The sequence below is a fragment of the Bidens hawaiensis genome, unplaced genomic scaffold (genome assembly GCF_021521415.1).
Source record: "Bidens hawaiensis isolate Kalapana, Puna unplaced genomic scaffold, B.hawaiensis_p1.1 tig00015877_1, whole genome shotgun sequence".
NCBI lineage: Eukaryota > Viridiplantae > Streptophyta > Magnoliopsida > Asterales > Asteraceae > Bidens > Bidens hawaiensis.
The window spans coordinates 137,989-163,347 of NW_027492422.1; the positions used below are offsets into that span (position 1 = coordinate 137,989).

The window sequence follows — 25,359 nt, forward strand, 5'->3', positions numbered from 1 at the left end:
GGCTGAGATATGTCAATGCATAACACCTGTCACTTATCATGTCTTTCTTGTGATATTACTCACCCTTTATTTCATATTTGTATGCTAGTAACACCTAAAGGGTATTTTCTTATATAATAAAAATGTTGTTTTTACACTGGTCTCGTGATTAATCGGCTGCTTTTTAGTTGAACATTTATGAGGCTTGCTACTCTGTAGTAATAAATTTAGATTTTTATCTTTCAAAATTGCTCTTTTATCAACATTTTTCTATATATTTTTTTTCTGTGTAGAATTGATGTACTGGTGAAGACTGAAGATCACCATCATCCAAATTAAGATCGAGGTGGCGGGTGTATAAAAGATTTAGAAATATAAAATGGGATGCTTTGCATCGACCCCGAAGGAGTCAGGTGGGAGGAGGCGGCCTGGAAACATTGGTGAGGTGGCTGTTTTTGTTCCTGGTTTAAGGATTCCAAAACCGGTGGATTTTGTTGAGGCACTTGGTGACCATTTGGGAAAAAGTTTGGTGGACCGGCTTTCGGCTCTGAGGACGCGTATAGTTGTGATGGCGGGACAAGAAGCACCAACTATCACAAGAACAAGAAGAAGAAATGCTACTCAACATGGTTATTGTTAATAGCATTTTTATATATTTGTAATGGGGTGCATTCATCGAGGAACAAAGCTAAATTGTTTTTTTTTATAAATGGTTCATATTTTTGAAAAGCTTTTACTCCAGACATACAAATTCGTATGTTATGTGCATAAAAAACCATTGAACCAGAATTTGTTTTTTTTTTTTTTTTAGAATTTCACCAGGGATGAATTAACTTTGCGTTTCAACCAGTTTCTTATAATTTATTTATTTTTAAATATTTTATAAATTTATTTTGCTCTTCATGTTCTAGCAAGAAACTGTGTTCTGTCTGGAACCCTTCTCTGGTGTAATAATATTTTAATTGCGTTATTTTAACGTTTTATTTTTAGGTGGTTCAACGTTAGGTGATCTTCTACAAGCCCTTGAAGACTATTTACCTGTTCTTCTAGGACTGGTTAAAGATGGTAAATCATGATCTAAGCTATCTTGTTATTTTATGTAAATTTATTCATACGATATGCATTTTTTATTGGCTGTGATGCAGGAAGCCCGTTACAACATAAAGTACAATTTACATGGATAAACCAGGAGGATGAGTCAGAGGTAAGACAATAATCATAATCAAATAATTGGCAATAATGTAACCGGATGTAGGAGGTTATGCTGACTTGCGCTTATATTATTTAGAATTGTAATAATATCATGATCTGATAATAGAGGATGTGGGAATAAGTAAATCGTTGGCGGTCATATAACGGGTTGTAAGTGTAATAATAATATTTTGAAATGTGAGTAAAAGACTGCCAAATTAGGTTGAAGAAAAGGGAAACGCCTTAAAAAAACGAATTTTTCACAACTAATATGAAACTGGTTATCTGTGCTTAAACATGAAAAACTGATTATTGTTATTATAATTTTCAGGAAACAGGAATGTATAGTGCTTGGTATGAAATATTATCGGTTTTGCACTTGATGGCAGCTTTATCATTATCACAAGCAAACTTATTGCTTCTCCCGAGAATGTCCACGGACGGTTATTTGCCTAAAGTATCAGAAGGTATAAAGCAATAACTATTTCTATAAAAGTTATAAAATTGGACAGAAATGTGTCAGTCAACCAACCCGACCCGACCCGATTCAACCTGACCCGTTTTGACCCATTTTCTAATCCTGTTGACTTTAGGTGGTAACCTGGATTGAACAATCATTGGTGTTATAAATAATATGTGTTGGATAATATATTCAATGGTTCTAAATCAATAATGGAGAATGATATTTGTGTATGTTTATTAAAAGTCAACAGAACAGGGACAAATGGCATGTTTTAATTTGTACGCCATTTAGTGTTTAGTTATTATGATCGCCATGTGTACCTTATGTATTGATTGTCAATCCTGCTTATGTGTAAAATGCATTTTCTTTTATATTTCATAATATATATATATATATATATATATCTACCTATTCTAATAAAGTAAAATAAATGTGCATACTTGTCATGTTTTGGTTAATTCTCATAATTTTTTCCCCCAAAACTAATATACCCTAATATATGTAACAAATCAATAATTATTCACTTTCCTTTTACACTATATTTATATAATATCTATATATTTTTATAAATATAAATATTAACATATTATTTTACTATATATTTCAAAATACTTGGTGAATTCCAAAAATCAACAACAAATCATGTTTCTCAAATGAAAATTGTTTCGGGTTTTTGGTGGAACTTAAATTTGATTTTATGGGTCAAAAGTTGGTAAATAGATTGTTTGTACAAGTTAACTACATTAAGGTCAAAATTTGTTACAGTTCAAAAATAAAAATTTTGAGTATTTTTAAAAGTTTGATAATGCAAAATAGATTTATCGTCAAATTTGTTATGGGTTCAAAGTGTTGACTTTAAAATGTCAAAAGTATGAAAGTTAGAATTTTAAACATGATTCGGGTTTCAAATTTATTTTTAAATGCATTTTTTGAAATAATCAAAAGGTTCGGGATTCGGTAAGTTGACTATTTTTCTCTCAATTATTAAAATTTAAGAAAAGATTGTGTACACTATCGACATGCCACCCCCATGCCTATCAATGCTTCTAACTTTTATCAAATTTGAAATATTTATGTCAACGTTAATTTTTTCCTTCAATGATGATCAGAACGTTGTATGGGAAGCATGTCATGCAAAACTATGCTCAAAATAACAAAATATTCACAAAATTGAATAGGTTAACATGTTATTTTTTATGTTGTCATTATGACAAAGTTGAGAAGCCCTCTGAAACTTATCAAAATCTTTTTCATGGTGTAACTCAGAAAAACATAGTTCTTGAAGAACATCTATTGTTACAACTTAATGTTCTACTTTCCTTTGATGGATGGTAAATTGATAAATATATCAATAAATGTAACGCCTCTTTTGTATTTAGGCTGAGTGGTTAGAACTAATATCGTGGGAGAAGTGTTATTTCCGAAATTGGTTCATAACCAAAATTCTTTCAATTATAAATATATGACACCGATAATGAATTTTTCAATAGAAAGAAGCATTCACGGGTACGTTTTTGCACGGGCATTTTTCTATTAAGTTCATTTAAAAAAATCATTTTGTGATATAAATAAAATCAATTTATGTATACATTGTATGGATACAAGCATAGATGTAATATATTTTTTTTCATATACGCTATATAATTATTTGTTTTACTTATAATTTTATAATTTGAATTATCCCGTGTGTGACACGGGCTCTAAAACTAGTGTGTGTATATATATATATATATATATATATATATATATATAATTTCTCCTGATAATTACATAAGCTATATAATAATTTTCAATTTCATAAATATGTTACAGAAATTGATTAATGGGCACTTGTATAAAATCAGAAGCACGGCAAAATCTGTTTTTTAAAACATTAAAATTAGATTATTGTGACTTCATATCACAAAAAGTCCTATTTATATTAAATGAAATAAGGAATTTTATTTAATATTACAGAAAGCAGGAGATCTGCAATTGACATTTTGTTAAAAGCAGCCGGATACCTAGATTGTGCAATAAGGCATATACTTCCACAACTGCCTTCTGAACACAGGTTCATAGATTTATAAATTTTAGTCTGTTATTTAATATTTTAATGTCTTGCGTGTTTTATATAAATTTAATTATTTGTAAATTATTTATTTTTCTTTTAGGAGAGACCTGCCAGTTGACCTTGCTGAAGGAGTTTTGAGAGCACTCTGCCTTCATGCACTAGGACAGGTATCTGTTGTGAATTTAATAGAGGTGGAATGTTGGCCCATTAAGAATGGGTCAATCTGGGTTGTGTTACTTTTATCTCAAACGGGTCAAATAACCCTTTGACCCATTAGAGAAAGTGTAAAACATAAATCAACTCAGTATCCATTAATGGGTTGAAATTGCCACATTTAATCATATATAAACCTATAAACAAACCGAGCATTAGTGAACCATTTGGCAGAAAGTTCGTTTATTTTATTTAATAAACTAACACAAAATGGGTACATATTATGTTATACGAAATCACGCGTCATACATTCAAGTGAGAAAATGGGTGGGCTGGATAACAGCTCAAAATGGGTAACTGTTTAATGTTTGTCAAAATGGGCTGGGTTAAACCTCAAAAACACTTTTTGGTCATTTTCTTGAACTTTATAAATAAATGTTTCTCTAAATATAATTAGCTAAACTTGGTTGACTTTTGAACCGCTTGACGGTTTTTATACAGTTAGACACACCTTGGTTGACTTTCTACCCATTCGACCATTCTTGGAGGTTTCTTTACGATTGGATTGACGGTGGTTGACTTTTGACCCATTTGACCATTATAGGAGATTTCTAGACAATTGGATACACCTTGGTTGACTTTTGATCCATTTGACCCTGACCATTATTTCCATTTAACTAGTTTCATTTTTAATTATCCTTGACCTTAGCAGCCTAACCCAGTCAACCTGTTAGAGATAAAAATCTACCCATCAGCCCGTTTACGTATAAACGGGTCAAATTCAAGACAATTGGTTGAGTTTTTATATGTTGACTTTTAATCATCAGGGTGTTGACATACAACTTGGACTTGCAATCGATAGTACCAAAGCCACACTTGCGGTTAAACGAAGGCTCGCTTGTGAGATGGTCAAATATTGGCAACAGGTAATTCGTTGACTTTAAGTCTCTTCTTTGACTTTACATTAAAATATTAGCTTTTTCCTTATTATTTTAACTTTTATTCAGGCTCAAGATAATATTACAAACCTTCCATTAGCAAATGGTTGGGGCGAGAAACATCGGTTGTATGTCAAGTGGAAATATATCGAAGCCAAGGTACATTTTCTTTATACTTTATATATATTTTTATTTAAAATTTAACTCAGTAAAGGCTACATAGTAATATATAGGGTTTGGATCAAATACAAATGATTTTTATCGTGAGAAGTGTACAAATAACTAGAGTAATTATGTTAACACTAGAGTAATTATTATCAAACTATAACCTTTGAACTAGAGTAATTTTTATTACACTAATTGTATTTTTATAGCATAATTACTCTAATTCAAAACTGTAATTACTCTAGTTATTTGTATGTTTAGTACGTTAATTTTATTTGTACCTGATCCCACCCCGTAATATATATATATATATATGGCATAATTTCATAGATTATTCTCAAAACTTGGTAAAATATCATATTTACATAACAAAAATCATAATATCAAACCATCTTCAAATTTATGGCAATCATGCACTTTTCTTAAAACATGCGTTTAGGCCTGTAAACGAACTGAACTTTCACTGAACCGTTCGGCGAGAAGTCCGTTTATTTAATAAATGAACGACCACGAACAAAAGTTTTTGTTCATTTAGTTAAATGAACAAACATGAGCACATGTCTCGTTCGCCATTTATGTTCGTGAACGTTTGTTTGTTTGAATCCATATCTGTTCATTTGTATGCATGCATTTATGTTCGTTACTTTGCATTTGTTTAAGTTTGTTCGTTTAGGTTAATTAATATATTCATTTGAATTATTAGGCCCACTACAAATTAGTCTAGTTTCATGACTGTTTTGGGCCTTTTGGCCCAACACATTGTTGTTCGCATTTACCTTTTACTGGTTTTAGCTCAGTTATGTTTGTTCGTTTACGTTCCTGAACCGTTTGTTTTTATTGTTAACGGATTAACATAAACAAACACGAAGACGTTCATTTTCTTAACGAACTCGAACAAGATAAAATTCTTACTAATCTATTGAATTGTTTGAATTGCTATGTAAAAGATTTATAGACGAGGTTAACCATTTGGATAATATCATCGTTTGTTTAGTTGTTTGTGTTCATTCGGTTCGTTTCTAAACTTGCATTAGGATGTGCGTCTGAAGTGTAAGGAGAAGAGAGAAGGGTATAATGGTCATATTATAAGTATTTAATGAAGTTTTTTTATAAATTTGTAGGCGGCTGCATATTATTATCATGGATTGATTCTTGATGAAGGTAACACTGAAAAGTCACATGGAATGGCTGTATCTGCTTTACAAGCAGCAGATGAGTATCTGAAAGAAAGCAAAAAGGCATGTGAAGCTTTCAATACAGCAGTTCCTATTTCAAGGTATTATTTCTTATTAATGTTGACTTTTATATGCCAGTCAAAGCTCTTATTTCTTGACCAGTTCCAAAAAGTTAGAAATAATTAGCATGTCAAGTATACAAATTTTATATTTTATGAGTTAAGAGATTTAATGCATTAAAACTACATTTTGGGTGATTTTCAACCTATTTTCTTCTAGGCTAGTTTCTTTAATTGCACTAGTTTGACCCGTTACTCCGTTAGAGATCACTGTTTTGTTTTGGTAGTATGGCGATTAGGATTAGTTTTTTAATTTTTTTTCTCATATCATTAATTTGTATTAAAACTACTAAGATCGTAAAGATGGTGCATGATTAGAGTACATTTACGTAACAACATATTCCAAACATAAAAAATATATAAATAATAAAGGTTCAACGATCGGTTCGGTTTGGTTTAAACAACCGATTTCAAGTTCCAGTGTGAACCATTAAAGCCGCCAAAACTGAACCATTCGGACCCCAATTTGCCAAATCGGTTGGCAGTGTTCAGTCGGTTTCAACAGTCCATGTGCACCCCTAATAAAGTTTTAATGGACAAGGAATCAAAATTCAAATCCAATTTTTTGAAGCTAATTAGTCCATATTATTCTATTACAACAACAACCGTACCCAGTAAATCCTGCAAATAACATAGCTATTGGTAGGGTCTGTGAAGGGTGTGAAACCCTACCTCAATTTTTTATTAATATGTAACAATCATAAAGTTTGTAAATATGACATAATTCTTTTGGAATAGTAGAATTAACATGTTGTTGTGGTTTCTTCACCGTTTTGATTATGAAAATGAATGCTATTATGCTATTTTCCGGTCTTGATTTGTGCATTTTGATGCAGAAATCCACCTCTTTGGGGAACTATGAAGTATCTCTCTGAAAAAATACCAAAAGACACTTCTAGCAAGGTTCGCATCAACCGAGATTTATATACCTATGAAAAGTAAGTCTTGAGTTGGATTCACTTTAATGTCTTCTATGCTTTTCTATTACATGCATGCGTGTGTGTGTGTTTATCACAATTTGGACGAATTTACTTGTGAACGAGGCAATTTGGGCTGTGTTTTATCTCAAACGAGTCATATGGATTAGCAAAAAGAGGTAGGTGTCAATGGGTCAAATGTAGTGCAACTAAAAGTTATTTAATTTTTTAACATGTATGTACTTTAAAATTGTAAGTTTACACATTATTTTTTTAAAACAATTATGCTTAAATTATGCCATATTATTTTTAAACTTTTATATTTTGGCATTAAAAATACCCTAATAATTCAAGTTGCTATACAAAACAATTTTAAGTTACTATACAACCCATTTAGCTAAACGTATTCGCAGGTTTGACCCGATGACCTGAACCCGTTTAGACTAAACATAAACCCGTGAATTTCGACTTGAATTGAAACCGCCCATCTTGCCACCTCTTCTAACATCAACATACACTTGAACATAAGTAGTTATTTTTCTAACTAATTATTTATTACTGTGTTTTGTTTTGCTCGAATTTTTTACTAATTTAATTAAAATAAATGATTGTAGAATCATGGAAACAGCGCCGACGTTACCTGATTTTGCTCTGGCTCTGAAGCCCGATGAATATCAGCTCCCTGATGTTGACTCATCATGGAACAATGAGACTGTCAACAAGGGGCAAAATGGGAACAATAAAGATTAAGAACAAATACAAAGTCATGTGGTTATGATGCTGTGAAGCTTGACATCCAAAAGTCGGATCGCATTGTTGTATCTTGAACATTTTTTATGAATCATTTTGTTGGCGAGTTTGTTCAAAAGCGACGATCGTTCATAAGAACAATGTATGTTCAAAAGTGTTTCATATGAAATATGAAACTTGTATAATGTTTTGAGTTCTTTGTGGAAGGCAAAGACCTTTTGTGTTTTAGATGTGTAAACATACATTGTATTTTGGTGTTTTTGAATCAATTGTGGAATTAATATATGTTTGTTTTCTAAGAAGAATCTTGGTTCATGTAAAAAGCCTCAAAATGTTCCTAAAAAGTGTTAGAAGACTTTTAGGTTAGTTATCAATAGCTAATATGTCTCAATTGTTGAGCTTCTTTAGTTATTAATTTATTTTTGAAAGAAACTTTATATACATTTTTTTTATAAAATAATTCTATCATAAAAGCGAATATTTTTTTCTATAATTCGAGTATAATGTTATATTGTTTTTAAATAAAGGTTTTTTAAACATTAAACTAGGTGCATAACAAAATTATGAAATGATTATTTTAGCAGTGTGTAGGGTATTTTTAATAGTTTCAGCTCATACAACAGTGCATTAGCTTAGTATAGTTACTGTTTCTGGAAAGTTAGTTTCGTCGGATGCATCAACCTCACCCCATTATCATAACCTACCTCTCATGCATATGTATGTATACAATGTATGTGACGGATATAGAAAATTATTTCAAGGGTAACCCAAAAAATAAAAGTTGGACATAGGATCAATGACGGAACTATTTTTTTTTCATATATGGATAAAAAATTTACGCTATATACATGTCTAATAAATTGTTTGTTTCGGATTGGGTCGGATCATATAATCATTTATTCATCTAGCTTTTATTCCATTTAAAAAAAATATCTACATGTATTCAAGTTTTTTTTTTGCCAAAAAACAATGTAGTTGAAAAGCTTATTTAATTACCAAATAGATATAGTTTCAAAACTACCTACCAATTTAGGTGTTTTTGAAAAGTAACATTTTCTTATTCTTAGTCATTATTAACCAATATTAATAATTAAATATTTAAAAAGTAACATTTTTGAAAAGTAACATTTCAAAAATGTTACTTTTGAAAAGTAACATTTCAAAAGTAACATTTTTGAAAAGTATCATTGGATAGCCATTATTAACCAATATTTAAAAAAATTAAAACCAGTTTTTATAAAAAAAAATTAAAAAATACATACATGATCTCTAATACAATTATTTAAAATTAATCATGTAAAAAATCGAAACTATAAGCATTTTATACATGATCTCTAATATTCTAAAAAATAGGTTTTTTTTATTAATATACACTACATGTTACTTCTTGACATTTTTTTCATGAACATATCTTTTTTAATATCAAACTGTTTCTTAGATTAAATAATAATAAATTATAAGATCAAAGACGAGCAAAGAAAAAATATATAATGCAACACCAAAAACCGGATTTTAGTTATAAATCTCAATCTTGATTTAAATTGATTATTAATAAAGGAAAGAGAAAGTTAAATGCACAATAAAGAGAAAGTTGACTTTTTTTACGTTACTTTTACACTAGGCTATCTACAATGTCAGTAGACATACCTTTTTTACACTGTTTATCACTAATAATTGCGGTCTTCTTCTTCAACTTGCAAAATTATCTCCGGTTATCTTCTACATACTCCGTAAAATCTCAGGCGAGTCCAAGTTCACTTTAGGTCCGTCCTAGCCTAGGGGATCCTAATATTTCCTCAAGGGTAACCTATACAGTAAACAAAAAACAAAAAAAAAGAAATTTTCACGCTAATTTTACACTTCGCCGACAAAATTGAGGGGTCACCCGGGCTACCCCTAAGCCCTATATAAATCCGTCACTGTAACGTATACGTATATACATATAATTATGTATATATATACACCCATCCTCCAACTAAGGATCTCTCAAGTCACTCTAGTGCAGCTGTAAGTTTCATCATAAAACAATGTGTTCTGTTTTTTTAGCTCTTGTTAATTATAATTCAGGTTTATTATTAAGCTATTATAGGTTTTTCTATGCTTTTTGGTTTGTTACAAAGAGTTACTTAATTGGATGGTCCCTCATCCATGTAGCACAAGGATGAGCGTTTTCGGTACGGGTACCGATTGGTACCGGTACCGTACCGTCGGTACCGAATCAGTACCAAGTTTTGAGTTTTCGGTATCGGTACGGTACCGGTATTTCCCGAATTTTTCATGAAATATCGGTACCGAACCGAACATTTCGGTACCGGTACCATCCCAATCTCATCCCTAATGTAGTATGTCCATTGATGGTGGGTCCCACCAGTTCTAAATCAATATGTATTTATTTTAATACATATATAGCACTTCTCACATGAACTTAATCCTACTATATATTATTATTATTATTATTATTATTATTATTTCATCTGTAGTTTTAGTGATGAATTGTGTGAATGAAATGCAGGTTGTGGCTTCTCAAGATTGGCCTGAGATCACTAAGTACACGAGTTTGGTTTCTTCCCAGACTCGGTTTGAAGAACTAATCGCCGATCTATATAAGGAATCGTGCAATTCCAATGGAAGTAAAATCTATGGTGGCATGATCAGGTATGCTCTCCTTACTCTCTGCTCGGTCTCAAATTGAATTTTTTGAACATATAATTAATATGTTAAATGTGATTACAACTTTGTTAGTTGGAAGTTGTAATATATTAATATAGAAAATGTGTACAAACAATAGGTTTATTTAGGCTCGAAAATGACTTGATAAGTGAAGCATAAGCTTGTTTACTAAACAAACTTATTTCGTAGCTAAGCTCAGAGCTTTTTGCTAGCCAATCTCGAGCGGCTTGGCTCATTTACAACCCTAGTTCCAAGCATCAAGAAATCATTTTTGGTGACTTTTAAGTTTTAACTTCTATCTCTTATTTTAGCTAATTTTTCTTATTCGGCGATAAAAACTAGGGGTGAGAATCATGTCACGTTAGCAAGGTCAATCATTGAACCTAGACCCGACCAACCCATATATTTATTTATGTTAAACGGGCCAAAAAGGTTGATGGGTTAGTGGGTTGTAATCAAGTTGTGAGCAGGTTGACTGGTCAATGGTTTTAACTTGTTGACAGGTCAACCTCTTTAATTAAACGAGGGTTAAACATTTCAACTCAAACGCTATCTAATTAATTAAAAGGAGGTCAACCCGAACATTGATATCAATTTGCTTATGCACCAAATATAGGGAGCTTCTGTATCATTCTACAGAGCAATCGGGCGAAGAAAACCAGAGCGTATCAATCTTCTATAGGTATTTTATTATATATATATTTTTTATTTATTTCTTCATTCTAAATATATTTACTCATATTTTTATCTACATCTATCTATAATATATATAAACGAAAACTCAAAAATCCTATGTGTCACGATGTGGTCGCTCCCCCATTTTATGGAAGCCACCAGATTTCTTAATTTTTAAATGAAGGCCTCTCATTGATTTAACCCAAATTCATGGGTATGGGTCTTACCAAAACCAGATAGCTCTTAAACAGGTTATAACATCTCATTAAATTAAAAATTAATCTTACCGATTATTTGATATGAAAATCCTACAAAATAGGAATATACAAAAATTTAATATCCAATTTAAAAAGAAAAAGATATTATTTATAATTAATAAATAATTTTATAGTAAAAAACATAAGCGGGTCATGGGTCATCAAATCCAGATAACTTTTAAACGTGTTATAACATATCATTTATTTATGAAACCCTTTCATCATCAAACCCTAAGTATATTATTAACTTTCTTACAATAAGGAAAATTAAAATTCAAAAAATAAATATTAAAAAACGAAAAATGTAAAACAACTATTCTCTCAAACCATCAGATTACTTTATTTGTAAATGAAGGCTTCTTACGCATTTGACCCGAATTCACGGGTAAAGGTCTCACGAAACCCAGATAGCTCTTAAACGGGTTATAACATCTCATTATATTAAAAAATAATCTTATCAAATATTTGATATGAAAATCCTATAAAATAGGAATATACTAAAAATTAATATCCTATTTTATTTAAAAAAAATATTATTTATAATTAAGAAACAATTTTATAATAAAGAAAATAAACGGGTAATGGGTAATTGGGTATCACCAAACCCAGATAGCTTTTAAACCGGATTATAACATATCATTTATTTGTGAAACCATTTCATTATCAAACCTCAAGTATATTAATTATTAACTTTCTTACAGTAAATAAAATTAAAATCCAAATATACATATATAAATATTAAAAACGAATAATGTAAAACAACCCCCGTAACACGGAGGATAAAATCTAGTTTGTTTATAAAGGGCCGGAGTCAGTGAAGGCCAGTACTACCAAGTTCTACTTCATGAACTACACGAATCCATAAGGTAATTAACCATCAATATCAAGTTTTACTTTTATTGACTTTTGGTCAAAACGGTTACTTTTTTGGAACGGGTCAGGTTGACCCGAAACACTCTTTTATCCATTTTTCTCATAAATGAATAAATAGTTAGTCAGCCAGATATGATAACAAAAGTTATGTTATGTCAATAGTAATATATAGCGACTTACATAATAACATAATATGCTTTTCTGTTTTTTCTAATTGTATCAGGCTTGTGCATCAATGGAGCCAAATTATCAGCCTCCAGTGACGTTTATTGTGGCTCAAAAACGCCATCACACCTGATTCTTTCCAGACAACCCTCGTGATCGTAATTCTGTCGACCGGAGTGGAAATATAATGGCCGGTATGATATTAATTTTCAAAAGTTAGTATTTACATTTTCTCTTATTTAGTTGCAAAAATTTATATTTTTTTTTATATTGGAATCGCGCTATAGGCACTGTTGTTGATTCAAAGATCTGCCATCCTACCGAGTTTGATTTTTATTTGTGCATTCATACCGGAATTCAGGTAAAACATTATACACACATATATAACTGAAATATTCATCTAAGTTTTTAAGATTTAAATATTAATTAATATTGGTGAACAGGGTACAAGCCGCCCGACCCATTACCATGTATTGTGGGATGATAATAATTTTTCAGCTGATGACTTGCAATCACTCACGAATAATCTTTGTTACACGTATGGTCGTTTAAAATTTTTATTCGCAATATTTATACTTCATATTTTTTTTTATTTTTCTGATTTTAGAACTTGTATTCTTTTGTGTTCTTCACTTAACAAATATGCTAGATGAACAAGATCAATTTCCATTGATGAGTTTATTGTTATACTTTCATATACTTTTCTTCTAGTTGTGGTATAACGGGTCAAAAGTCAAAACGGTCAACACGACCCGCATGAACTCTTATAAATAAAGTTTTAATTTGGGTGGATATTACTAATAAGTTACATGCTAAATATTATAATAATATATTTTAGATTGTTAAATTTTAATAAAGTGATTTATAAGGCTTTTGATTGCATTTTTGTTGGCATGTAATTTATGTGAATATAATTTTATCTAATATAGTTATATAATAAGAAAATTAAATAAATGTATATTGTGTTCTATATAGATATAATAATTTATTAAGAAGAATCAAATAGATACATGTTTTTATATAGTTGAGCACTTAATAAAAAAAACAAAGCGAGCCCAGATTGAGCTTTAGGCATACAGCTCAAAACCAGCCGAGCTTTAGCTTATAACGATATGGGCTCGTGCAAGCTCTCTTAAGTTAAACTAGTCAAGCCCGGCCTGGGCTAGGCTGGACTTGGCCTAGCTAGAAATAAAACATAAACGGAGTTGAGCCGTTTGTATTCAGCATGTGTTCATAATGGTTAACCCATTTTTGACTGATATGCAATGTCACCAACATATTATGCTCATCGGGCTGCTATGCGGGCCCGAAATTACTTGGATCCGGGTACATATGATAATGGGTCAGAGACCGGTGGTCTGGGCATGGACGGTAGAAGTTCGCCTTAAAACATAAACGGAGCCGACCCGTTTGTATTCAGCATGTGTTCATAATGGTTAACCCATTTTTGACTGATATGTAGTGTCACCAGCATATTATGCTCATCTGGCTGCTAAGCGGGCCCGGAATTACTTGGATCCGGGTACATATGATAATGGGTCAGAGACCTGTGGTCCGGGCATGGACGGTAGAAGTTCGCCTTGGCCGCTTTGAGTGTAGTCGTTACGCCTCTTCTGGAGCTCAAAGAGAGTGTCAAGCAGGTTATGTACTATGTTTGAAATGGCATGTTGTGATGTTGTGGGCATGTTATTCAAGAACGAATTGATAACGGAAACACAAACGAGCACACAATATTTAGGGTAAACCTCACGTATTATTATACTCAAGAAACTAGCTCCAAAACTTGAATACAGTAATCCCTCTCACCATACAATAACCCTAACATGGCTATATATTTATAGAGAGAACCCTAACTTGGCCAACAAGTAAAGCCCAAATATAAAAGTCCAAATGTAAACCCATAAACTCATTACATCATTAATGAATTCCATAGGCCCAATAGGTCTAGCCCGGTTACCTACACGAGACGGGCCTAATAAGATGGAAATTACCAACAATCACCCCCTAATTTCCTACTCGAAACTAGGAGATCTTCAACACCGAGAAATCTTCTCATCTCGTCAAACTTGATTCTCGCAAGTGCTTTCGTAAGAATGTCAGCTCGTTGTTCCTTGCCACTAATATGCTTCACCACTAACTCATTCCGCTCCACACACTCCCGTATATAGCGAAATCGGGACTTTATGTGCTTGCTCCGACTATGAAAAACAGGATTTTTAACTAAGGCAATCGCCAATGTGTTATCAATCATTAACACCACTTTTTGCAATTTCCTTCCGGTCAATTCTGCCAACAATTCACCTAACCATTCGGCTTGTCCCGCAGCTGAACTCGCCACCATGTACTCTGCCTCGCATGATAAAAGCGCTACGGTGCATTGCTTTTGTGAGCACCAAGAAATCAGAGCTCCCCCATAATAAAACACATGACTGGTAGTGCTTCTTCCATCATCTTCATCAATGTTATGGCTACTATCGCTGTACCCGATCAACTCCTTTGATCCACCTCGTTTATACCTGATCCCCCATCTAACAGTTCCTTGAATAAACTGAAGAATTTGTTTAATTACTGCCAAGTGAGACTTCTTTGGAATTTGCATATATCTACTAACGATGCCAACCGAAAACGCCAAATCAGGTCGAGTGTTTAACAAGTAACAAAGACACCCAACCAACTTTCGGTAATCCATTGCATCTGCATCAACATCATCCTCGGCTTTAGACAATTTAACATTAGGATCCATTGTAACACCCACAAAATTTTTTGGTTCAAATTTGACAAGTTTATAAAGATAAAGGACCAAAAATATTTATGGGATAAGTAATGAGAAAAGTAAGATAAAGAAAAGAAAGAATTTTTATGTCAATGAAATAAGTAAGGAAACTTCATCCCACATGGAAAGTGGGAAAAAAATGGAAACACTTTATAAGGAATGAGTTTTCCATGGTAATGTTCTTGTATAGCTAACCACTTTCACTAGTCCTACCGGAGGGTGCAAAGCACCCGACGCGCACGGACACGGACTCGGGCGATGGGCGTAATGTGGCGCTTTGATGGCGCACTTGGCACTTCGCACGCTCGCATCGCCGCGAGCCGCATAAGGCCCGCTTTAGTGTTTTTGAACTGTGGAAGATAGACCAAGAAGTGACATGATACTAAAGTTCAAGGACTAAAAATAAAAATTCTGATTTCCAGACCCATCGCGCTACGCGATGGGTATACAGATTAGATCATCGCGCTAGGCGATGCAGTTTCCCATGAGTTAAGAAAAAGGGGCGTCGCGCTACGCGATGGTCCAGAAGGAAGGGGGTATCGTGCTACGCGATGACCCGGTTAAGTAACCGGATCAACCACGTGTCAACACATGGCAACCTCTGGTATTGCGGCGTCGCGCTACGCGATGGCCAGGGGGAAAACCCCATCGCGCTACGCGATGGTGGTCAAAACTTTCCCTATAAAAGGGGGCTACGGGTTTGAAGCATTCTCATCCCATTTTCACACTCATTTTCACACACACAACCTTGGGGAATGTGCCCGACAATTGTGAGGTTCCGTGGTTCCGATTTCTTTAATTCGTGCAAAAATTGAAGTTTTAACGACCCGTAGATGTGTTAAGTAAGTTCGAAACAAGGTTCTGACGATTTAAGCTTCAGTACGTGATAAGGAAGTAGAAGTGCTACCCGCGCAAAGCTTAGGCAAATAAAGTACCCGCGTAAGGTAGGGGTTCTGCTTAAGCTATTATTTTATTATTATTTTATATGGCTTATACCTTAGTCAGGAATATAGTCTATACCCTGATCAGATAAGTAATTGTAATAAGCTTTCATAAGATCAGATTATGGATAAAATATTATTCTTTATTATCGTGTAAATATATTTCTTATGAAAGAAGAAATTATATATATACATTTCTTCATGATAAAGAAACATAGTATACATATGGGTTTTCTAAAAGAAAAGAACATTAAGGTAAAGGTTATGTAAATAGACTAAAGGTCTAAAGCTAGATTTGTAAATTTAGTTATTTATGAAATATTATTCTCGTACTATAGGTTCGAGATAAAGAGCAGGCATTTGTCAGTGAGATACATTGATATATCAAAAGGTGAATACGTCCAACCTTTTTATATGTTTTATGACGTGAATACGTCTATGTAATGTTTAAAGATTTACTGTGGAAGGTTATCCATAGATAAAGAGTCAGAAAATATTTTTATGAGGATTGGTACGAATCCTCTATGTTTATGAAATGTTTACTCTTATAAACTATGGACTGTTATCCATATGCAAAGAGTTATGAAAGTATTTGCATAAGGGTTGGTTCAAATCCTCTAAAACATTTTGATACAAGGTAGTACTAAACACTCAGGCTAAAATACATGTGTCTGGATCCATACATATATAATTTGTAGTGGGCACACTACAAACATATTGACCATGAGGCAAGTGACTGTCTCTAGGGCGAGTGAAGTCCGGTTATGTGGTCTATTGGTATTTTTAGTTCCGATGAGATGGGATGAGGCCCACTGAGTCGTTGAATGCTATTGGTGTTGTGTCATAACGAAGATGAATTGTATATGATTATGTATAATGAATTATGAAAACCTTTTTGTTGAGTCAGCGTTATTCACTAGCACATAGCTGACGTACCCCACATTTCAGGGAAACAATAAAGGTTAGAACAGACAAGCAAGACAGAATAGAAGATTGGGGATATAGTCATTAGAGTTGATCTGATGGCTCGGATATTTTATTTAAAATACTGTGAAGAATCGTATTTTAAAATCACAGGTATTTGAAATATTTAAACGGGTATTGAATCCCAAGTTTTCAATATAATGATATTTTATTCAAAAAGTCTTCCGCTAAAAGAACGTAACTCTGATATATTTATAAAACAGGTACCAACTATTGGTCATACGCCTAGGCCCTAGGTCGGGGTGTGACATCCATGGATACACTTTTAGCATAACAATCCTCCATCCCGGCTTCTTTCAATAACCGTCGAGCATAAGCACTTTGATGGATTTGAATCTTGTTCTCCAACTGTGAGACTTCGATTCCGAGATAGTAAGTGAGCATTCCCAAATCAGACATTTCAAACTTCTTGGACATCGCAAGTTTGAACTGATTAATGTGATCATTGTTCAAGCCTGTAACAACCAAATCATCAACATACACACCGACAATAATAATGTTGGTTCCGATCAATCTCCGATATACCGCTTGTTCTTTCAAGCACCTCACAAATTTCAAACCCGTTAACATACCATCAAGCTTGGTATTCCATGCCCTCGGTGCTTGTCTCAAACCATTTAAAGCCTTGGTTAGCTTGTAGACCTTGTTTTCCTCCTATGTTTAACAAACCCATCTGGTTGAGAAACAAAGACCTCTTCTTGTAGCTCCCCATGTAAAAATGCTGACTTTACACCCAAATGATGTAATTGCCATCCTTCAGTAGCTGCAATGGCAATGAGCATACGTACGGTTTCAAATCTCGCCACCGAATAAAAGACCTCGTCAAAATCGACTCCGGGTTGTTGCACATAACCCTTTGCCACGAGTCTTGCTTTATATTTATTAATTGAACCATCTGCATTTCTTTTCACCTTGAAACCCCACTTCAATCTGAAAGCTTTAGCCCCTCTCGGTAACTCGGTCAACTTCCATGTGTCGTTTCTTCTAATGGATTCGAGTTCCGTTTGCATAGCCTTTATCCACTATGGTTTGGATTTTGCTTCATCAAAATTCCTTGGTTCACCTTCTTCTAACAAAAGAAGTTCAATGTCCTCCACTTCCGAACATAGGGCATAATCATTGAACTTAACCGGTGCGATCGGAACACGCGTAGATCTTCGTAAGTTAATTTCTGGTTCATCAAGTGCTGTTGTCAATAAACCAGTTGCTGCTAGTGTCGCTAAAGAGGTTGCTGAGTTGCTAGAATTAGCAACTAGAGTATCAGAATTTGTCACTAAAGGTGCTGATGGACTGTCTAAATTAGCGACAGAAACTGTCATTGATTCTGTAGCTGAATTTGGCAACAAAGCTGAATTTTCGTCGCTAATGCTATTGCTTCCCATTGGCTCGGCTACAACTTGCCCAACTCCGGTATCAATAACCCCATTCCAATCAACCCAAAATAAACCCAGTGCTAGCTCCGTTTTTTCATTGGTTTGACACGAATTAGACCAAACCCACGTCTTCTTTTCATCAAAAACCACAGCACGAGCTATCACTACCTTCTGGGTCTTCGGATCTAACAACCGATAAGCTTTGGACCCGGTCTCTACTCCGATATGCACTAAACTCCTTGAACGATCATCGAGCTTCTTCAAGTGAGTGCCCACTATCTTTGCATACGTCACACAACCAAATACTTTAAGATGAGCAATATTCGGTTTCTTTTATTTTAGCATCTCGTATGGTGTTTTCTCCTTTAGAGCACGAGTAGGAATCCGATTCTCGATGTACGTGGCATGTCGGATTGACTCACCCCATAAGTAATTCGGAACACACATTGCTATTAACATACTCCGTGTCATCTCCAATAAGGTTCGGTTTCGTCTTTCAACCACCCCGTTTTGTTGAGGTGTGTATGGTGCCGTTAAATGTCTTCGAATGCCTTCAATGTCAGAAAACTGGTTGAACTCATGTGAGGTAAACTCACCACCTCGGTCGGTACAAAATGTCTTGATCTTTTTCCCGACATCACTTTCAACCAATTCCTTAAACTTCTTGAAAACTTCAAACGCCTCATCTTTAGCCTTCAACAAATACGTCCAAACAAATCATGAGTAATCATCGATTAAAAAAACACGTACCTGTTACCCGCTATTGTTGGAGGGGTAATCGGTCCACACAAATCACCGTGCACAAGTTCTAGAGCTCGAGTTGCCCTAAACGCCGCTGAATTAGAGAAGGATTGCCTCGTTTGCTTCCCGACCAAACAAGATTCACATAACTTGTTTTCATGGGTAACGCCACGCATTCCTTCAACCATCTCCCTCCGAGCCATTAGCTTTATTAACTCAAAGTTCAAGTGGCCAAGCCTAGCATGCCACAACCAACTTGTTTCTTCAATTCGGCTAAGTAAACAAACCGGTTTACCAATCTTTAATTGTATCCGGTATAGCCGATTAAGATGTCACACCCCAACCTAAGGCGGAAATGCCGGGGCGTGATCCGATTACTCACAGCTCGAAGATACTATCATACGTAAAAGGTGACAATGTCTATTTAATTATTTTATTTCAAATGTGCACACAATATTCAATACAACAATACAATTCAAATAAATATATGCAATCATTTAAATTCAAGTGTTGTCTTCAATGTAACCCTAAGGTCTTTCTAAGTGTCCATACTGCAACTTCAAGCAACCTGCATATGCATAGAAAATGGAATTTTGTCAACAAACATGTTGAGTGAGTTTATCACCAATATTTGACACCAAAAATAATGTTAATATAATATATAAGCAAAACGTAATAAATGCGGTAATGAAATCAAACCATAAGCAAATAAGTTGTCGATTAAACTATTGCCAAGCGAAACAGGCGCCGGAAATCAACTATAAGCAAATAAATAGAGTAAGACCGTTGCCAAGCGAATCGGGCGGTGGTCAATGAGAACCCTCTCCAAGGGGATATGTCAAACGATTGCATACAAAGACAAATAAGCACATAATAAGTAGATTTGATTAATCACGCACAATTACACGTTTACTATTTTTGATATATATATGTGTGTGTGTGTGTGTGTGTGTATATATATGTATATATATAGTATGATATACGCATATGTCCCCAAAATGTTTTAGGAAACCGAGTAAAATAGGAGAATGATAAAACTCACATGATCGGATAAGCCAAACGAGAATAAATACGACAAGCAAACGATAATCACACTCCTCGACAAGAATCCTAATTAAATAATATTATGAGTGCATTATAGATGATATAATACATATAACGAATTTAGGATTTCGATGTGGATTGAGTTATAATTATGATTTGTACGTTATGGATTGAACGATTGATCTCTATGGATTAGTGTTATCTTTAACGAAACCCGATGGTAAAAATATAATTTAACACATTTTAACTTGTTAAATACGTTTATTATGATTTTGTTTTAAACCAATAATATATATATATATAGGATTGGATTCATTTCAGAAGTGTGTTTAGTGCGAGAAGAGATTCTGACCAATCATAAGTTTTCTTTTTAATTTTGGATTATTTAATTGTAGAAGTATATTAATAAAAAGTTTAGAAGTTTCTTTTGGTAATTAATACTAATTAATGTTAGGTTACAAATGATTATACATTTATTTTTATTTTCTAATTTGATTTAATCTTTAAACAATTCATAAAACAAAACCATCATACTTATACTATAAAAAATATAAATATATTAACCATCATAAAAACAAATGCCTACATAAATCATAATATTAACCTACATATACAAAACTATTTCATGTTATCACCTACACAGATCACAATATTTATATACGTGCGCATAACTAGTTCATGTTAACCTACACAAATCACAATAATAACCTACATATACAAATTTACTTCATGTATAGCCTATCCATTTGTATTTACCTACACATATCAGAATATTAACCTACACAAACAAACCTTGTTCATGATATCACATACAATTAATAGTATTAACCAAAACTTGTAAAATATTCGCAATATAAGAGCACATCATATTTTTTTTATAATTTTAATTATTTTATAATCTATCTTTTATGTGTAGGCAAGTACGAGTTATGTGTAGATGAATATTATTTATATGTAGGTGAAAACAAAATGAACTAGCTAGCTGTGTAGGTGAATACGATATATGTGTAGGTAAATACTAGTTATGTGTTGGTGAAAAATAAAAGAAACAAAATTAGTGTAGGAGAAAATAAGTTGTGTTGGTAAATACAAGTTACATTTTGATAAAAATAACTAACAATTTGTATAATTGAATATGAGCTATGTGTAGATTATTATGTTACTTGTGTAGGTGATCAATTTAATACAATTCACCTACATATACATTTTTTATATGTAGGTAATAGATAATTCAAATTTGTAACTCTCTACAAAAATTAATGTGGAGAATATTTTAGGAGTAACTAATGCATTGAACAAATCAGAGATAATCAATGGTTGAGATTGACTTCTCGTTATAATATCATTTCTCGCATGATCCATCCCCTATATATATATATAATACACAAATATGAGTAAATTTATAAAGACATTTTAACGACAAAAACATCAATATTGGTGTCGAGCTTTAATAAAATAATATTGGTTTATTATTAACAAGACATATACATACAAACATACATATATATATATACACAAAAACTCATAATGAGATTAATTGACAAGAAATGTTCAACTTTGTGGTGTTGGATAAATAAAATATTATTTATTTAGCATTCAATATTAATTATTATATATTACAAACCATTTAAAACATATTAAAACAATGAAATAAGCAAAATATAAAAAAATGGGCTGGCCGGGACTCCAACCTGCGCCATGGCCGGCTTGAAGAGTTGAACGCACACACACCAGCCACTCGTGCTAGTGTGTCAGTTGTCAATAGAATGAAAACAGAACAATAAATACAGAAACTATTTATAACCAAATTGATCATGAACCCTAAATTCTCAATTGAACAATCCGTTATTCGTTTGAATAATTAAAGTTAGGGCTATTGATTATTGTTGATAAACGACCAGTATGAATGTTCCAATTACTTGATTTGATGTTAAAACGCGGCTTAAATTGAATCACGACAGACCGGCTTAGAGGGACGACGAACAGGGTACATGCAGCCTTCAAAAATCCAATTAACCATAGGGGTTTGTTTCGCGCTGGTCTTGGAGGTGTGCAGCCGAGATTAATTGATGTATGATCAACCCTAGGTTATATATTCAATTTTAGGTTATGTCGGTTTAGTTTATAACTCAATTCAGATCATTATTTGATCTTGTTTCTTAATTCCTTGAGTCTTTTAGGGCGATAATGATACGGGAAAACATAACACGATCTAATTCTTAATTTAGAACGACAATTGTGCATTAAGTAAGATAAACGGGTCATGGATTGATATACGGGTCACGGGTTACGGTTTTGGGTAAATGGGTTATAAAGATGATATCTAAAATTTGCATCTTAGTCCCTAGAGATTTGATGTGGATACAATAAAAGATTAAAGTTAGTTTTTGGGCTAAAAATGTATACTTTCCAAAGTTTAATACATATTAATTAAATATAATAAATAAATATAAATTGTATGTAAATTCCTTGGTAAACGTGATACTTTTTATTGTTACAATTTCCCCGAACATAAAACGGGTCGGTAATAAGTATAAGTTCGTACATGGAAAACCCGAGTTGTTACATAAGGGAACGAGTCACCTTCATCAATAACCTACCTTGCCCATCATGCATCGTAAGGTAGTTATCTTTTATATGAATATCAAACTCGTGTTCTGAGGCTTGACCGAGACTAATAATATTGCTTCGAAGACTCGGTATGAAATAAGCATTCGTAAGCAAACGATGTTCACCACTTTTAGCCTCAAATAAAATCGATCCCTTACCACTTATATCAACATAAGAGTCATCACCAAACTTAACCTTTTCCGTGACACGATTACTAAGTTCAGAAAAGAAAGATATGTTACCCGTCATCTGGTTACTCGCGCCGTTGTCCAAATACCATTCATCACCATCTTTGGACTCGTAGTTTCCAGGTATAACTTTCTTTTCATTTAAGAACACCGTTTCCTGAACACTCTTAATCATAAACAGTGATGGATCCCTTGTCTCGGATGCTTCAGCTAACTTTGCTTCGCCTTGAACTTTCTGTTTTCGGTTGGGACACTTGTGGACAAAGTGTCCAAACTCATCACATCGATAAAATTGAACCTTTGAGAGGTCCCGGGTTTTGCCCTTGTGTTCACGGTTTTCCCGATTCATGGCGTTTTCTTGATGACCGCGGTTTTGACTCGACCTACGACCACCTCGTCCTCGCCCTCCTCCACGTCCACGGCCTCCACGAGTGGATTCACGATCATTGTACCGACTACTTGAGGATTCAGGCCTTTGAAACATAAGCTTACCTTGGGTTTCGGAATGCATGTCTTCTTCCCGAATCCGCTCCTCTTATGCTTTTAAATGTCCCACCACTTCTTCAAACCCAACAGTTTTGAGATCCAAGTTTGTTCAAGAGAGGTAACATTTTGAATAAACTTTCTTCGGGGTAGACTTGAAATAAACTTCTTGACCATCTTAGTTTCCTCGACCATCTCTCCTAAACTCGTCGCCTTCAATGCCGTACACGAGAGTTTCGCTACAAACTCATCAATGGTCTTTGTCTCTTTCATCCTGGTACCATCAAACTTGTTCATGAGAGTTTGCAATCTTGCCTCCTTAACCCGATCAGCCCCCAGATTACGTGTCTTAATCGCGTTCCAAATCTCCTTGGCCGACTCAAGATTACCCACTTGCATGATTGTCACTTTCGGGATCGGCTGATAAATCAACGCAATCGCGATGTTGTTTTTATCATCGTCGGTTGTCCCCTAATCAATGGTATCCCAAACCTTATGCACGTTCAAGAGTACCTTCGTTCGAATAGTCCATACTGTGTAATTGGTAGAGGTAAGCATGAGACTTTGGAATGCATTCGGGTTCCCGCTTGTCTTCATTGTTTCTTTATCACCCATCGTTTGTCGTAAAACTCTAACCCAAAAACAAGATAAACCAATAAACAAAAAAGAATTAAACCACAATGTTTTATTCCTTTTTTTCCCCTTTCGTTTCGTCAGAACCAAAACAAGAAAAAAGGAATGTGAACAACACCTTTGACTACAATCTCTTTTGTAATTAAAGTTCCAACTTATTAAATATTAAATATCATATTCTTCTTCTTTTAACTCTTATGATAAATAATAGAAAATCAAAACCTCCTTTTGACTTCTACTCCCAAACAACCAATAAAAGAATTCCTATTCTGTTTGAACGGTGGGGGCAGAATCTGATATCTTCTCGAACGACAGTAACGATATTCAATTGGACAATATAATCAATCACGACTTTGATTGATTGATAACTGATACCAAGAACGAATTGATAATGGAAACACAAACGAGCACACAATATTTAGAGTAAACCTCACGTATTATTATACTCAAGAAACTAGCTCCAAAACTTGAATACAATAATCTCTTTCACCATGCAATAACCCTAACATGGCTATGTATTTAGAGGGAGACCCTAACTTGACCAACAAGTAAAGCCCAAATATAAAAGCCCAATTGTAACCCCATAAACCCATTACATCATTAATAAATTCCATAGGTCCAATAGATCTAACCCGGTCACCTACAAGAGATGGGCCCAATAAGATGGAAATTACCAACAGTTATTATTTCTGTTGTGGTTTTTATTTATGTTGTGATGCAATGATGAACGGATTTGTGTAACTGCATTTTAGAGTTTTATAGCGGATCGGTTTTGGTTGATTTAGTTATTGGATCGGATTTGTGTAACTACGTTTTAGAGTTTTATTAGCACATTTGTTTCATTAAATTCGTAGGAATTTAGAGAAACTGAAATTTAAATCCTTTGACATGACGTGTTGGGTTGGATAGGGAAGGAATTGAAATTTAAAACTAATTTTAATCAGATCCCAATGTTCATTGGAATTCAAAAACCTCTTCACTTTCAAAAGGAAAGTTAAAAAAACGTTGAATTGTTCAATTTGGTTTAGGTCGAAATAGGTATCGGG

General features: G+C 33.6%; 1 protein-coding gene and 1 pseudogene across 1 annotated transcript; one reads left to right on the forward strand and one right to left on the reverse strand.

Annotated features, from left to right (window-relative positions):
• The first annotated feature begins 276 nt into the window (after positions 1-276).
• LOC143549974 (uncharacterized) lies at positions 277-8,188 on the forward strand. The gene is made up of 11 exons (XM_077040732.1): positions 277-608; positions 970-1,044; positions 1,125-1,183; positions 1,502-1,637; positions 3,590-3,686; positions 3,787-3,853; positions 4,667-4,765; positions 4,847-4,936; positions 6,064-6,218; positions 7,073-7,174; positions 7,768-8,188. Exons 1-11 carry the CDS (start codon positions 359-361, stop codon positions 7,901-7,903), a joined length of 1,266 nt encoding a protein of 421 aa, XP_076896847.1. The 5' UTR covers positions 277-358; the 3' UTR covers positions 7,904-8,188.
• Positions 8,189-14,530: 6,342 nt separating this feature from the next.
• Positions 14,531-15,286, reverse strand: LOC143549982 (secreted RxLR effector protein 161 pseudogene; annotated as a pseudogene).
• Between the last annotated feature and the right edge of the window lie 10,073 nt (positions 15,287-25,359).

Coding starts and splice junctions, on each gene's coding strand:
- LOC143549974 (XM_077040732.1), top strand. CDS start 359: ATGGGATGCTTTGCATCGACCCCGAAGGAGTCAGGTGGGAGGAGGCGG. Junction 3,687..3,786: donor CAACTGCCTTCTGAACACAG/GTTCATAGATTT, acceptor TTTTTCTTTTAG/GAGAGACCTGCCAGTTGACC. Junction 3,854..4,666: donor GCCTTCATGCACTAGGACAG/GTATCTGTTGTG, acceptor TTTAATCATCAG/GGTGTTGACATACAACTTGG.